Source organism: Hylobates moloch, unplaced genomic scaffold (genome assembly GCF_009828535.3).
Source record: "Hylobates moloch isolate HMO894 unplaced genomic scaffold, HMol_V3 SCAFFOLD_12, whole genome shotgun sequence".
In the NCBI taxonomy this organism is placed as follows: Eukaryota; Metazoa; Chordata; class Mammalia; order Primates; family Hylobatidae; genus Hylobates; species Hylobates moloch.
Genome location: NW_026652287.1, coordinates 71,949,752 through 71,967,565, shown reverse-complemented (window position 1 = coordinate 71,967,565; position 17,814 = coordinate 71,949,752). Strand labels below are relative to the sequence as shown.

The following is a 17,814-nucleotide window of genomic DNA, read 5'->3' as shown; positions in this document are numbered from 1 at the left end:
AAGAAGAAAGTTGCAAGCCCAGAGTGGTTAGCAATGCCAAACTACCACGAGTAAGCCACATAAAACAAGAACTTTGGGTTCAACTGCTTTAACAATCAGACCTTTAGATTCACACAACAGGAGTTACAAAATTAAGAGCCTCTTTTAAATAGTCATATCTCTATGTCCTTCTTTCTTTTTTTGTTACTCTCTACACCCAACCAATGCCAGCAACTGGGCTTAATCCAATCAATATTTTGTACCTAAAGTGACCATTTACCTACATATCTCTTGATATTATTATAATTTCTCAACGGTGACAGTAATAGAGCCCTTGATTAAAAGAAAAACTAGAAAATTAAGGAGTCAGATCCCTCACTTAAAAATAAGAAAAAGTGTTAGCTTTTTACTTTTTCACCTGAACATGTCAAACTTCTTGCTTTTTTACTTCCTCTTATAAAACCCTCAATTATCCTTGTTTTACAATTTTCAAGACTTGAAAAATTTTCAGACTTAAGAGGTTCTTGAACCAATGAAGGGACACGAGCTTATACTAAGCCTTTTTACTTAAACGTTATCATTCAACTTCGGTAACTTTTGTGTATTTATTAAAATCATGTAGAAATTTCTTTATTGGTAGCTTGGGAAGTCTGGAAAATAGCCTTTCATTTGCAAATCCAAAGCTTACATTTTTATTCACCAAAATCTATCTGCACTGAAGCCATGTAAAAGTAAATATTTAATAAAAGAGGGAGGAAATAGTTCTGCTATATAAATGATACATAATTACGTATTACTCTGTTTTGGAGGAAAACTTTAAAAAATGATCTCAGAAAGCAGGTAAACTAAATCTCTTGAGAAAACTCAGATCAAACACACAACAGACAGAGACAGTCAGATCACCTCAGAATCTCCTTACAGATAAAGTTTCAGCTCAATTTGCTGTGAGCCTCTGTCCAGTCATCTTACCACCACATCTTTCCACAGTCCCGTTAACCTCACTCTGTCTACACTGCACCTTGTGGGAAAATACAGCTCTACTCAATTTAGCACAAAAGGGCACCTGGGTTCTCATGGAGGACATCCAATTATTACAGTACCAGACAATGAAGTTACCAAGACATTTAGAGAAAAAAGCTAGACAAAAGTGACATACAACAAGATATCTAAATGTAATCATTTCTACAAATTTACACAGATGGTTTCTAAAATAATGTACACTTTTTAAAAAAGAATAAGATAGATGGAAGACTAAATTGTTATCATCAGAACTTTCCTGACACAGTGAAATCAATGACAAATAATAAAGGCTAAACCAATTAAAGCATGAAGGCAATCTAATCTGAATTCAACAAAGTGCAAGAGTACTACATTACTGAGTCTGACTGTGTATGATTACATCAGAAATATTTCAAAGTGTGCTATTCAAAAGATTTACAAAGCACCTTTCCTCTCTTAAAAAGTGCTTTATTATTAAGTTATAATGAATAAAAATTCCTAAGAAGCCAATTTAATCCTTTAAGTCTTCAGCTTTCATATGGAATCACTACATATTTCTTCTGTTAAGTCTTAGCTGAAGCAAGTTGTCAAATTAATCTTCATGTTCTGGTTGCCTTTAATCTATTTTATTTTATACATTATGTTCTTTGGGGTATGTCATGGGTTGTAGGGGGTGGAATTAATGTACAAATTCCTTTTAATTAAAGAAAATTAAATATGTTTAAATTGGCATTTAGTGATCTCAGAGTCTGCACTACTGCTGAATGATGCACATCTTAATCAGCACCAGCACAATTTCTAAAGTACTTCCCTAAAATTACTTCCATAGCAAATTTGTTTCAGTGCAGGGGGTGGGGGGGAAGTGAGAAATGAACACCTAATCATCCTAGTGTACACTTGCTTACACCAAAAAGAAAAATTTAAACAACATATAGTTCAATTTTCCAGGTTATTGAAGCTTATCCTTTAGAGTATCAAATTAAAAAACAAAAATCTTGAGGATCAGAAATCATTCTTAAAAAACATTAGACACTCTCCTAATTTAACCTTTCATTGATTATTCAGTATCATCATTACATACCCTGCAATGACACCACCCACAGAAACTTTCTGTAGTATCTGCACTCACTAACTCAAAATCACCCTTCCTTAAGTTCTTTTGCCTGCTTTTGATAATTTTTGTCTCACTCCTCCCTACTGAGACTGTATTCAATGCAAATACACCTATACCTCACCTATGGGTTAAGAAGCCAAACTCCATATAATGAAATCACCTACAAGACAGAGTAAATTTACAGTCCAGGTTGCTCTGCTATGAGTAAAGCGTAAGAAATGTTGTTTATTGCTTTTATAAAAAGTATCTTGGCTTCTATAAGGCCAGTTATCCACAGGAAGCTTGACTATGTTTTAGGTAACTGAAATGTCTATATAGAAAGAATGTAACATTAGTATAAACAAATGGAGATGGTAAGTTATCCAGTTAGCTGGTTTGGGACAATGTCCTAAGAAAATTAGGCATTCAGGAACTCCTGCTACAGAATACATATGAATTTCTATCTCAAAATTACCACCTGAGAGAATGGAGCAAAGCCTTCTGTTCCCAAGGAGAACAGTCCTATTCCCTACAGTGGTAACAGAAACTAAAATAAACGGCAAGAGTTTGAAACGCTGAAGGTGTAGAGGTAAGAATCCTAGCCTGCAATAAAAACCTGGGTCTCTACTCCCAGACCAATTATTTACTTGTGTGACCATAAGTCACACTCTAAATCAAAATAACCTTACTCATAAAGTGAGAATTATTTCCCCACTTTTTCAAAAGGATGCTATGAGAATTAAAAATCAAATCAAGTATGAAAGCACTCTGTAACCTGAAAAGCACTCTACTAATATTCTTGCAACAATTCAATTTGAAGCTCATCATAGGTTGTCATAGACAGGACTGACTACATTTTACATTTTAAAGAAAACTGCAACTTTTGACTTACTGTCACCAAAGAGGCTGATACCTCAAGATCAAAACAGAGATTATATCTTCCCCTAACTTACATATGGAAAACCAAGAGAAATTTACATACATATGAACAGTAAAGAAAATGTGCCCATAATTCAAGGTTCATTTAGTTTTAATATGCTAAGTATCCAACCACCTTCTCTAAAGGATATCTCAAGCATTACTAATCTAGAAAACATCGATTTCCACTATCCTTTAGCTAGAAGCCACTCACATAGCAGGTAACTCAAACATTTCTAGTATTTATACTTATTTAAAGGTTGATGGTTAGACAAGCTGTTGGTTCTTTAAATAAATATCTTCTCTTGCCCCTTAAAATAATGGTTCCTTAAGTTTTCTACCCCTTAGCGTCCCTTCCCCAGGTAATTTCACACTTCTACTTCCACCGTCAGTTCTTTTTTTTCCTTGAGACAGAGTCTCGCTCTGTCACCCAGGCTGGAGTGTAATGCGGTGTGATCTCGTCTCACTGCAACCTCCATCTCCCAGGTTCAAGCGATTCTCCTGACTCAGCCTCCTGAGTAGCTGGAATTACAGGCGTGTGCCACCCAGCCCAGCTAACTTTCGTATTTTTAGTAGAGACGGGGTTTCACCATGTTGGCCAGGCTGGTCTTGAACTCCTGTCCTCAGGTGATCCACCTGCCTTGACCTTCCGAAGTGCTGGGATTACAGGCGTGAGCCTCCGCACCCAGCCCCGGCATCAGTTCTTACAACAAATTTCTGGTAAAGAGATTTACCAAAAAAAGAGTAAGTTCTACATGCCCTAGAAAATGTTTGCACTATTTGTCTAAAATATCAAATCAGTATTTTTCTTCACAACGGGAAAAGCATATCAAACAATGGTTTGCAAACTTTCTCAGTTCATGGTTATCATCCTTAGTATCCCGGCAATTTTTCCCAAGGCACTCCCAAGTCTCAAAGAAATAACAACTCCATTTATTAAGCAGTTAATAAACTGAAACAACTGAATAAGTATTCATATCCTATGTGCTTATCACCTACTGAGCACTACAATACCTCTCAAACCTTAAAATTCAACTGGCTATCACCATCCTCATTTATTTTCGTCATTTATTTTTACACAGTACTTATCACAGCAAGGCCAAAAACCCAGCTTTGCAAAGATATAACTTCATCAAAAAGACTGTAATGATCTAATGTTAAAACCTTTAGCTATTTCAGCTAGTAGTTAGAGTGGTGTCCTATAGATGTCTCTATAATTCCCTTAAAAATTTTAAATATCCCATGGTGCTCCTGTTAGTTTGCTGCAGCAACCCAGGGCTCCTTGGTTGAGAACCATAGCCTTGTAAGTTTCCAGTCCCCTGGAGAACAAATTCTCTTAAAACTAGGCCTACAAAGCTATTACCCATGTCTAACTGGATTAAAAATGTAAATTCTGAAGTAAATATATTTACATCTTTTAAAATTAGGACTTCAGAGAACTTACCTAAATCAAAATCATACATACAGTAGGTCATCAAAATGTCATGAAGCAAAATCAACCCTGGATTATCTTGGCCTTCATAAAACTTGTTTGTTCGATCTGTTCTGTTAACATCTTTTTCTGAAGAGGAAAATCATCACATATTTGAAAAGATTCCAAAAAACAGACTGTGATAAAGCTCACATCTTACAAGTACAGAGTCATTTTTCTTGCTATTAATTTCACTCACCAAGCTTTACTTAGTGAAGAAAAAATTCATCAAATTCTATTTCAAATATGCAATAAAGTAACGTTTCAGAATTTTTTCAACAATCAGTCCTCCTCCTCATGGGCAGATTTTAAAATATTTTTCAATTTTTATCTAAACATAGAAACCTTTTAACTGCATAGTGGAAAACATTTTCAATGAATTAAAAGCAACACTAAGTAATAATTTGCATTAGCAACAAAAATGCCAGTCATTAATGCATGTCATAGATACTAGTACTTGTAAACTGATAAAAAAAAAAAAAGCTACCACCTAATCAAGCATAATCAAAGAGATTTGTTTCATTCACAATTACTGCATTTATTATAAGAAGTATCATCAAGTTCTTTGTCATGTCTCAATCATCTTTAGGACAAATTATTTTCTTATTTTCATATCTACACCATTTACTTTAGATATCATTATAAGCTGGAAATGACTTCATGAGAAACAGATTTGGAAACATCATCATCAGTGTGTCCAAAGTTGCACTGACAATTCAATTCACAAACACTAATGCCTACTAAGTGCATCACGATGTGAGAGACTTTACAACAAGGCATTCTCCAAACTTGAATCTCTCAGTAAATTAGGAAGAAGTAACTTAAACAAACTCTTGATTAATTTACTGTAGAATCAATTGTTTAAAAGTGATAACTGCCACCCCCCAATTAAACCGAGTAACCTGAAAATTTTCTCAAAACTCTTTACAAAGAGATGAGGAGGTCAGGTGTGGTGGCTCACACCTGTAATCCCAGCACTTTGGGACGCCGAGAAGGTGGATCACCTGAGGTCAGGAGTTCAAGATCGGCTTGGCCAACATGGCGAAACCCAGACTCTACCAAAAATACAAAAATTAGCTGGGCATGCTGGTGTGCACCTGTAATCTCAGCTACTCAGAAGGCTGAGGCACGAGAATCGCTTGAACCCAGGAGGCGGAGGCTGCAGTGAGCCAAGATCCCACCAATGCATTCTAGCATGGGTCACAGAGTGAGACTCTGTCTCAAAAATAGTAATAATAAAAAAAAAGATAAGGAGATACAACAGAGCTGAACCTAACAACAGGGTATGATCTGAGCTTAATTAGATTCTGTAAGGGCATTTAAAAAAATTATTCAAATATTTTAGCTTTCTGTTAAAATGTACTACACTTGATTTTTAAAAAGCAAGCAAATACATACAGAATTGTGGATACATTTCTCAAATAAGCAAAAGTAATACCAAAAAACTCATACTATTTATATAAAATTGCAATTTAAAATGTCAAAATGGGCCAGGTACAGTGGCTCATGCCTATAATCTCAGCACTTTGGGAGGCCAAAACAGGAGGACTGCTTAAGCCCAGGAATTCAAGACCAGCCTGGGCAACACGGCAAAACCCTGTCTCTACAAAAAATACAAAAATTACCCAGGCATGGTGACGCCTGTCTGTGGTACCAGCTACTCGGGAGGCTGAGGTTGGAGAACCATCTGAGCCCAGGAAGTTGAGGCTACAGTGAGCCATGATGGCACCACTGTACTCTAGCCTGGGCGACACAGTGAGACCCTGCCTAAAAAAAAAAAAAACAAAAAAAAGTCAAACTGCTTCTGTCTCATTTCACAGTTGATAAAAGTTCATAAGTTAATGTTTATTAACTCAAGCATAATTTATATTACCATAATGCCAATACAGAATATCTGCCTTAATACGTATTTTAAACATAGTAAAAAAAAGTTGTTTGTATTCTCATGAACTATCAGTATTTCTTCTTGTATAAATATTTAATAGTGACAAGACAGGTGAAAAACAGAAAAGGGATAAAAAATAATATATAAAAATGCTATTTTATAATTATTTCTAGAAACCCCATTTCTGAAAAGGAGTACTTCAGTTAAAAACAAAAACCTCTTATTAAATCCAACTCTCCATCTAATCCGATGTAGCTTAAAAAAGGCTGAAGAAAAATACAACCACGTTGACTGACCCCATTTTATATTCACCATCACTAACATCAAGTGGGTCCTGAATGCTGTTTGGCAATCCTGCTCTATTTCCCTTGTCCATTCACTCCCCATTCATACAATTATTTTATACTTCCTTTCTCTTCAAGCCTCCACCTTCTCCCACATCCTAACTCAGATAAGGACCCTACTTCCTATTTCTGAGAAAATGAAACTATTAGAGAACTTTCACAGATTCCCACTATTCTAACCACACAACCATGTTTGAATTTATATAGTCTCCCTGCTCTCCTAACACTACAAATGAGTTTCCATTAACTGTGGCAAAGACCAACCCCTCCTTTTGTGCATGAGAACCATCCCCTATTGACTACCCAAGGACTCTAGTAATTTCTATCTAGTTACTCTAGTAATTACCTCCCTCTTCAGTTTTACCAGTTTTTCCTTTCTACTGGACCATTCCCATAGTATTCAACCTTATATTATTTCTTTCGACATCATTAAAAACCTTTCTTAATCCTACTTTTCCCTCTGCTAGCTCATTTTATCTACATCTGTTTACAGCAAAAAACTCCTTGAAAGAGCTGTATGCATTGTCTCCAAGTCTTCTTCCATTTTCTCTTCAATTCACTCTAATCAGGTTATCACATGCACCAATCCATCAAAATTCTTCTTTAATCAAAATCTCCAGTGATCTCCTTATTCCTCTATGCAATGGTCAATTTAAATAATCTTACTTGGCATCCCAATTATCCTTTCTTGAAATACTTTCTTCACTTGTCTTTTAGGACATCAGATTTTCATGTTTTCAATCTTTCTCTGTGGCTCTTTACTTGTCTCTTCTGCTGTCTTCTAATTTTTCCTACTTTAAAATTAAAGTGCCCCAGGGCTCAGTTCTTTTTTTATAACTGTACTACTCCCTTGGCAATTTAATCTATTTTTTTTTCCTTCCAAGTTGTATTTTAGGTTCAACCCCTTGTTACATAGGTAAATGGTGTGTCATGGGGGTTTGGTGTACAGATAGCTTTGCCACCCAGGTAATGAGCATAACACCCAACAGGTAGTTTTTCAGTCCTCACCCTCCTACCACCCTTCACTCTCAAACAGCCCCAGTGTCTACTGTTTCCTTTTTTGTGTCCATGTGTGCTTAATGTTTATCTCCTACTTGTAGTGAGAACATGTGGTATTTGGTTTTCTGCATTAATTCACTTAGGATTATGGCCTTCAGTTCCATCTATGTTGCTGCAAAGGCTATGATCTTTTTATTATGGCTGCATAGCGTTCTATGGTGCATATGTACATTTTCTTTATCCAGTCCACCACTGATGGGCATCTAGGCTGATTTCATGTCTTCTCTGTTGTCAAATAGTGCCGCTATGAACATACATGTGCATTTACCTTTGTGGTAGAACGACTTATATCCCTTTGGACATATATCCAGTAATGGGATTGCTGGGTCGAATGGTAGTTCTATTTTAAGTTCTTTGGGAAATTTCTAGACTGCTTTCCATAGTGGCAGAATTAATTTACTTTCCCACCAGCAGTGTATAAGCGTTCCCTTTTCTCTAAAACCTCGCCAGCATCTGTTATTTTTTGACTTTTTAGTAACAGCCATCATGACTAGTAGGAGATGGTATCTCATTGTTGTTTTGAATTGTACTGCCATAATGAGTAGTAATATTGAGCATTTTTTCATATGTTGGTTGGCTGTATGTCTTCTTTTAAGGCATGTCTGCAGCCAAGCATGGTAGCTCACGCCTGTAATCCCAGCACTTTGGCAGGCCAAGGCAGGTGGATCACGAGGCCAGGAGTTCAAGACCAGTCTGGCCAAGATGGTAAAACCCTGTCTCTACTAAAAAAAATTCCAAAATTAGCCCGCTGTGGTGGTGGGCGCCTGCAATCCCAGCTACCCGGGAGGCTGAGGCAGAGAATTGCTTGAACCCCGGAGGCAGAGGTTGCAGTGAACCGAGATTGCACTACCGCACTCCAGCCTGGGCAACAGAGCAAGACTCCGTCTCAAAAAAAAAAAAAAAAAGTCTGCTCATGTCCTTTGCCCATTTTTTAATGGGGTTGTTTTTGCTTGTTGATTTGAGTTCCTTACAGATTCTGGGTATTAGACCTTTGAAAGACGCATACTTTGCAAATGTTTTCTCCCATTCTGTAGGTTGTCTGTTTACTCTGTTGTTTCTTTTGCTGTACAGAAGCTCTTTAGTTTAATTAGGTCCCACTTGTCAATTTCTGTTTTGGTTGTAATTGCCTTTGGAGTCTTCTTCATGAAGTCTTTGCCTGGGTCGATAACCTCAATGGTATTTCCTAGATTTTCTTCTAGGGTCTTTATAGTTTCAGGTTTTACATTTAAGTCTTTAATCCATCTTGACTGATTTTTGTATACGGTGAAAGGTAGGGGTCCAGTTTAATTCCTCTGCATATAGCTAGCTAGTTATCCCAGCAACATTTATTGAATAGGGAGTCATTTCCCTGTGGCTTGTTTTTGTCAGCTTTGTCGAAGATCAGATGGCTGCAGGTGTGTGGCTTTATTTCTGGGTTCTCTAACATGTTTCGTTGCTTTATGTGCCTGTTTTTTGTCCCAGGACTATGCTGTTTTAGTTACTACAGCCTTGCAGTATAGTTTGAAGTCAGGTAGTATAATGCCTCCAACTTTCTTCATTTTGCGTTAAGATTGCTTTGGCTATTTGGGCTCTTTTTTGGTTGCATGTGAATTTTTTTCTAATTCTGTGAAAAATGTCATTGGTAGTTTGACAGGAATAGCACTGAATCTATAAATAGCTTTGGGCAGTACGGCCATTTTAAACAATATTCTTTCAATCCATGGTATGGAATGTTTTTCTATTTGTGTTATCTCTGATTCCTTTCAGCAGTGTTTTATAATTCTCACTGCAGAGTTCTTTCACCTCCCTGGTTAGCTGTATTTCTAGGTATTTTATTCTTTTTGTGCCTACTGTGAATGGGATCACATCCTTCATTTGGCTCTCGGCTAGGACGCTGTTGGTGTATACCAATGCTACTGATTTTTGCACATCGATTCTGTATACTGAAACTTTGCTGAAGTTGTTTATCAGATCTAGGAGCCTTTGGGCAGAGACTATGGGGTTTTCTAGGTAGAATGTCATATTGCCTGTGAAGAGTAGGTGACTTCCTCTCTTCCTATCTGGATGCCTTTTCTTTCTTTCTCTTGTCTGATTCTAGTACCATGCTGAATAGAAGTGTCAGAGTGGGTATCCTTGTCTTGTTCTGGTTCTCAAGGGGAATGCTTCCAGCTTTTGCCTGTTTGGTATGATGTTGGCTGTGGGTCTGTGATAGATGGCTCTTATTATTTTGAGGTTATGTGCCTTTGATGCCTAGTTTGTTGAGGTAATCTAGTTTCATAATTCATAGTATTATATAATCTCATACTATCTATGTTGATGACCCCTAAATTTATCTCCAGTCCCATGAATTCCAGCCCTATATATCCACATTCAACTCAACATATTAACTTACGGACATTCAATATAGGCAACTCAAAATTAAAGTCTAAAACTGAATTCTAAATATTCCCTTCCAAACTTTCTTCTCTAACAGTTTTTCCCATCTTAGTAAAAAACAAAAACAAAAAAACAGCAATATTGGCTGGACACAGTGGCTCATATCTATAATCCCAATGCTTTGCAACACTGAGATGGGAGAATTGCTTGAGGCCAGGAGTTGGAGACCAGCCTGGGAAACATGGTGAGACCCCATTTGTACAAAAAAATTTAAAAATTAGCCGGGTGTGATGGTGCGTGCACGTAGCCCCAGCTACTTGGGAGGCCGAGGTTGGAGTATCCTTTCAGCCCAAGCTGCAGTGAATTATGATTGTGCCACTGCCCTCCAGCCTGGGTGACAAGCAAGAATCTGTCTCTTGAAAGACAAAAAACCCAGCAATATCCATATGCCATATCCTCTTCCATTTATATCAAGCAGTTGCTGTTCCTCTCTTCCCATCTGGATGCCTATTATTTCTTTCTCTTGCCTGATTGCTCTGGCTAGGGCTTCCAATACCACACTGAACAGGAGTGGCGAGAGAGCCCCCTCGCTTTTTCAAGTTTCTATTCAAATATCACTTTCCCACTAAAAGCTGTCTCTGCTTGCCCAAGTTAAAATGGCAACATTGCACACAAACATCCTAACCCTTTTCCTTGCCTTATTTTTCTATTTGGCATGTATTACTAACATACCACATATGTTACTTACTTAAATTGTTTACTGTCTGTTCTTCCACAGGAATGAAAACTCCTCTAGGGCAAGAATTTTGCCTGTTTTGTGCACTGATGAATCCCCAATGCCTAGAGGACAGCCTACTACATAATAGGCACTAAGTAATACTTATTGAAAGAATGAATGAATGTATGAATGCTTGAAATAATCAATTTGGTTTTCAGAAATATCCCTTGGTGATTTAAACCCATTCATGCCAGAGGTTGCGAATTTTTGTGTGTGAAAAATCAGACCTTGAGCAGTAGGATAGAAATAACTCCCACAAGCTTAGTGTTCCAATTTATGCTAATAACTAAGTCTCTTTTTCCACTAAGTGGCACATCTGTTTCCATGGATATTTATACTGATAATACCCAAACTTCTATCTCTCGCCAGACTAGTCCAGACTATTCAACTACCTATTTGACATTCCATTTGTATGTTTCACCTTAAGGTATATATACCTTAACACTTAATTCAATTTCACCATACCCCATTTCTCCTCATCTCCATAAGGGGTATCACTAACTGCCCGTTTTCTAGTCAGAAACTGAGTCCTATTCTTTAATTTCTCTTTCCCCTTCACACCCCATATTTAATATATCAGAAAGTCTTATCAACTCTATCACCAAAATATAACTTGAATCCACCTACTTTGTTTTTTTTGTTGTTGTTGTTTTTGTTTTTTTTTTTGTTTTTGAGAGGGGGTCTCGCTCTGTCACCCAGGCTGGAGTGTAGTGGCACAATCACAGCTCACTGTGGTCTCAACTCCACAGGCTCAAGTGATCCTCCTACCTCAGCCTCCCAAATACTGGGATTACAGGTGTGAGCCACCATGGCCGGGTTCACCTACTTCTTTTTACCTCCTCTGCTACCATTTCTTGCCTGAACTTCTACTTTCCACTAACTGGTCTCCCTATTCCTACTCTTACTTTGATGGAATTTCCACAAAGCAGTAAAAAAGATTTTAAAATATACATAAAATACTCTTCCTTAAAGTGCTCCAATAGATTCTCATCATACTTAAAGTAAAATCCAACTTATTGGCATGTATGCAAGACCTAAAGCTTACTGCGTAGTTTTGTTTTTAACAAAAGTAAATTTATACCACCCAAAAAGCTTTTGATAAGCATTCTCAAAATACATTTGGGAAAAAACATTATAGAAAAAGAATGCTTTAAAACTAACTTATTTTATACACTTCTACTGGCAGAAAGCATTGTATAGCTGAAAGGCCACTTAAAATTAGATCTGAGTATGAATGAGTCTGAGCTATAAAACTAACCAGATAGACGGCTTAAGACAACTGACTAACCTTTCTGGGCTTCAATTTTATCTGCTAAAAATGAACAAAGTAGGCTACAGTATGTCTCAATTCAAATTACATTATGGGGACTTTAAATATCTAAATTTTCTTACCAGTCTCCCGGAAAGGATGAGAAAAGGACATGAAAGGTTGAGAATATCAGAGACATCAACACTGATGCTTGATATAAAGGGAAAAGGATATGGCATGCAGAAAGAAGAGGCTTAAAACACAGGTTTAGCTGACCTCTAACTTCCCTTCCAGTTCAAATATTTTATGCTCAAGCAGGAGTAAAACACCAGAATCCCTTATTGTTTTTCCTACTGAAAATGAAAATAGCAAGAAGCTTCAGTTAGAAACTTTAGATAACTCCAGAACTCAGGACTCCCAACCTTTTGCCTTAATCAGAGAAAGGACAAAGTTTATTCTGGTATAATTTACATTTCAGAAAAATAAATTCTTTTTGGATCAAAAGTATCACTGCCAAAAAGATCCTGTTTTTATGTCCACAAATGGTACCAAATCAGCCTGTTATGTTGGACTTTCTAAATATAATTTAAAAAATTATTTCTTTCATGGGAGGGTGTTAACAGCAGTAACAAATCCCTCTATCATTCTTTATGAAACCACAGATATACAAATCCAGATACAATATAGGAATTTCAAAACTAAGTTCCAGTACTATCCAATGCTATCCTAAAATTACAGAGACAGTGTAATAAGAACATCAAACTGGGCTCTGCACTTATTTAAACCATGTGACCTTGGACAAGTCATTTATGTTCTCCACGCTTCAGTTTCTCATTTGTAAATGGAGATTATGAAATGCAACTAATGCTTTTATGATAAAATTCTATCAAGCATCTCTGTGTTTTAGAGAATAGTAACTACTCTATTTTCAAATGCTAAACTTTGTATCTGGAGTCATTTATTTAATTTTAAAAATGAAATACATGTATATTTAAAGAAGTTCTAAAGGGATATAAGCCAATACCTATTAACCATAATTATCTCTGGGTGACAGAAACAAAAATAATTTCTATTTACCTCTTTTTGCTCATCTACAGTTAATTTTTCTACAATAAACAGACTTTCATAATAAAAAAGAAAATAAAGTTATTTTAAAATGAAATTAATTCAACAAGCAAATACAGGTAAACAATCTTTTTTAGAAATTCATACTTTGGAACTGAAAATTAAATATATCAACACTTATAAATAAACTTACTGAATTAATATGCCTATTGGAAGAGGAACAACAAAGAACATTAAACACACACTGCAATGTACTTTTCTATTCTGATTTCTCTTTTGTGCCCTAGTGCTGTTAGCATGTATCTTCACTTCTTTACTCTTATCAAGATTTCAATGTAATCCCCTCTTGCATTTCCAAAGTTGTTAAGAAAAAATTACCGATAAGACTTCTATAATCTCTTAACCTTGAATTTCTTTTCTCTTGTTCCTGGCTGACAGATTTCCACTGCAGTTTCATTCTGAAGTATTCATCACTATAGAAAACAATTTGACACCAAAGAAAGCTATTTGAAAACTTTATTTTTAACATTGTTTAATTGGGTTTTTCTATAAACAGTATATCAAAGCATTTATGATGCTAGTGGAAGGTAAGTTTATAAAAACAATAGCAAAATGTTTAAAGTTATGACAAATAAGTGAAAACAAAAGAAAAAAATAACCTATACATATCACAAAGTTTATGTGATAAACTTTGTTCAACTACTAGAATAATTTTAGGTATTCTTTTACAAAAACATTTATCTCATCCTTAAAATCACCTCTAAAAGTATTCTAGTCATGAAATATTTTAACCACTAAAGTTTCCAAATAATTTTAAATACAAATCTAAGTGATTTTTTTTTTTAAAAAAATGTGACATTATAGTTCCATTTCCAAGCAGTTTATTGCAGAAACTAGTTAATGTAAAAATGTCTTAGAAGAACTGGTAAACATGCTGAAAAGAGAAGACTGTCAGATAACTTAAATATGCACATAATGACTGAAAATAGCTTTAAATCAAAGGCTAGACTGACAACTGAGAACAAGAAGTTGTACCTGGAAAGTTGGTCTGTGTTTCCTTTCAAGTCTGAGAAATTACTTAAAATAGAAATACTCTTCCAAAAAGAATGAAGGATCCATTATAAGAGTATCAGAAAAGTAATTTAAAGGTAATTAATCTAAATAGCAAATATATTTCTTATGAGCCAATTTTATAATTTCGTAATGAATTATAAAAATGAATCAAGATGAATGAGAGATGTTTTTAAGTGTATGTCTATATAGTTATCTTTCAAGTATGCAAATGGCTTGTACAAGGCTTATATAAGGGAATATATTTATCTTCTTTTTACATATTCACAAAAATAAATGCAACGAGGTGTTTCTAATAAGTGTTTCTGATTTAAAATAATTAGAATGCTCATAATTTTTTAAGTTAAAACAATAAAAATGAAGTTGTTTTTCCATTCCCCAGTCTATTCCAAATCCTCATCTAGAAACCCTATACTAATTTGTATGAGTGGGTTATTTGAATCTCTTTGATAAATGTACAAAAGACCATTACTTACGTTTTTTGCTTTTGTAATTGGGTTCTTTCCTCCTTGGTACTGTCCCAGGGAAAATAACCCAGAAGAAATTTCCATGCTTGCTTTCTCAATGCATGACTAAGTCCCTGAAGAAAGCATGCATATTAAACACATGAATGAAAAAGAATGTAATACTGTAAATTCACAAAACTTGCATTAAAAAGGAAAACTAATCTTTAAGAGGTAGTTTTATATATGTAAATAGTTCAATTCAGTAAATGCCATCTTGTTTTTTACTTCTAGATCCAAAAGATGTAAGCGGCTGCCAGAAAGTTTAAACAGTGCACAGAATACAGTAGACTACAGCAGACAGACAGTGGGACTGGTGAGTCTAAGCCCAATCTTACAGAATAAGGCAAATGCCACTGGAATGCAGGCCTCCTTCACAAAACCCACAGAACTTTAAGTACGGAAGAATTCTTCCCCCAGAGTTAAGGGTATCCCTCTACTCAACCCCCAGGAACATCACAAGCACCTCACTCTGTCCTACTCAATCCAGGAATTTTAAGGCATCATTCATCAAAGAAATAACAGAGTTCATTCCTCCCTACTTCTCCCACCAAAAAAAAACCAACAACAACAAAAAAACACACCAAAACAGTAACGATAACAACAAAAGCCCTAAATACTAGGAGTTTATAAGACAAGCCATATTAGAGTGTTTAAATTACCCCTCTAAATATCATCTGCTTCATATTATCTACATTTAAAATTCTTCCTTCAGAATCAATGTTCTTAGTCCATTCTTCCAGTGATACTGGTTCTCTCCTTTGAACAATAGGCCGTTCTCCCAAATCAATCTAAAAATAAGATAAGCAATAACAAGTACATACTTAACCAGTGAAATGAAATAAAGGCATATAGAAACTAAATTTAAAATACTATTTTTCAGACATGACTTCTAATACTTTTAAGATCGTCCCTTATTTTCCCATGTTTAGTTTAACTATAACAGTTAGCATTACATATTTCCCTTCTATTAAACACACAACAAACTGAGTTACAAATTCAGAAACAGGAAACCCCACAGACCAAAAATATTTGTTATTAAAAGAAAGTTCTTTACTATTTTGGGTTCAATTACATAAGTATAGAACATTCAACATGTAAATTCTGTAAGAAACCTTCAAACCAAATGATATGCTGTATTATTTAAAAAGAGAGAATATATAACTATTCCCTTAACCATATTCTAAAATTAGCTTTTCTTCTAAAGTTTGTATTTCTCAGAATTGATTCACGACCCACTAGCTTCACTCGGCATTTTCTATAGTGTTTTATTCAATTAACAGATGTTGGTAATTTTAAGATGCTATTTGCAAGATAAACCCTTTAATTAAGCACTAAAATTTAGATATTTATAGTTTTCTAACTATGTACAAGCCTGGAATTATAGCAAATTTAAGTCTTACTGAGCACATATAAAGATCTGCCATAATTCAGGCCAAAACCCATCTTACTTAAAAAAGGAAGTATTACATGAGAATAAAAGCCCTACAAGTAGTATCCTGACTAGCTGTCTCTGATGGCTATGAGAAAACATGCAAGTAAGGAACAGAACTAAGAGGCAATAGGAAAGGTTCGCTCTTCACTCTGCTATGCACTCAATGAAACAAACTTCATTATTATCAAAAGGTAATCAAAGAAGAGAGATCCAACCTTAATCAAGAAAGAGTATAAGATAGAGAACAAATGAAGAATTTAGTGGCAGGACAAGCACTCATTGTCAGATATACTAGCAAAAAGTTGTAAGGAAAGAGGCAGATATCACCAAAATTATAGTACATGTTCTCCTGTTAAAATATAAGAGCTATATTAATACTAATCTTTACTCACTCTTGTGATGACTTCAAATCCTGGTTCTTCTTGTTGATTTATCTTTAGACCTGGAATAGCATCACTAAGAAAATCTGCCATTTCTGAAGGTGGTCGTTGATGTGTAGAGGGATCGCTGCCTCTCAAACTGTCAAAAATGTAGTTTGTGACTTTGGAAAATCCTATCATAGTTGCCGTATAAGGGTCCTTTTTAATTTTCTATGCAGTAGGAAGAAAAATATTAGCATTATTAATTCAAATAAAGAAAAACGAATACTCCATTATGGGCAAAAAAGCAAAGCTTTTTAAAAGAAAAGAAATCAGGACTAAAACAGAGTGTTCTAAGATTATCTTAAATTTGTATTTTCTTTCTTGGAAGAAAAATTTAAATTTTCTAAGCCAATCATTTCATTTGGTTAAAATAGCATAATAAATGACAAGTTAATGCTACTGATCGAATTGCAGATAAACAAATGATTTGCAGGCTTCACTCAATCTGCATACATCAGAAAACATACGCAGTGCTTACTTTCCAGTGGTGAATGGCCCACAACAGCTTTCTTCTGTCTAGCAGTCCTGCCTTCATACAAAAAAAATATGTCTTGAAGTGTGTACTACCATGCTATTCTGACACAAAATATGTGATGGCTAAATTTAAAAAGTCATATTTAAACATTAGCTGACATTTTAATCTAATTATATGAATAGTAAATCATGCCAACGAGAATAATTTATTCTAGGACCATGCTACCCTGGAAAACAGAAAAAGGTTTTTCTACTGTTAAGTGCTAGGGTAACTTCTGAAGCCCAAACTATTTGCTCATTCATATTTAGCAAAAATAGTTATTTATTAAATAATTTTTTTCACAGTAAGTAAAATTATCCTCTTATTTTCCATTTTAAACAGTGTTTAGTTCTCTCTCTCATCCTCTTTCCTAAAAAGTTCCCTCTATATCTTATTAATCTTTACATCTTCAAAACCAGGAAAAGAATAGCTGGGACACAGCAAGCACTCACATATTTGTTAAATGAATAAGTGAATAATAAATGAATAAACCATCTCGTTACTTTACATAGTCATCTGAGTGATAATTAAATTTACTTCTGCCTATTATTAAGTGCACATTTTTAGCCAAATGCAAGAACAGTACTCAAATATTCTTAGGGGAATAAGATTGCCATGACGTCAAAACAACCTACTTAAATTCAAACCAGATTTTTGGCTAAACTGATCATTAA

The 17,814-nt window shown here is 35.2% G+C and overlaps 1 protein-coding gene across 2 annotated transcripts in view; it reads right to left on the bottom strand.

The window, feature by feature from the left end:
• The window catches only part of TBC1D15 (TBC1 domain family member 15), an 80,037-nt gene that overhangs the window by 10,930 nt on the left and 51,293 nt on the right, over window positions 1-17,814 (bottom strand). For both annotated transcript variants that reach the window (XM_032170749.2, XM_032170750.2), the window contains 5 exons: window positions 16,597-16,794; window positions 15,432-15,560; window positions 14,743-14,846; window positions 13,574-13,668; window positions 4,434-4,550 (listed from right to left, as the gene is read on the bottom strand). In XM_032170749.2, coding sequence (XP_032026640.1) covers window positions 4,434-4,550; window positions 13,574-13,668; window positions 14,743-14,846; window positions 15,432-15,560; window positions 16,597-16,794 — 643 coding nt within the window. The remainder of the gene's footprint in view (window positions 1-4,433; window positions 4,551-13,573; window positions 13,669-14,742; window positions 14,847-15,431; window positions 15,561-16,596; window positions 16,795-17,814) is intronic.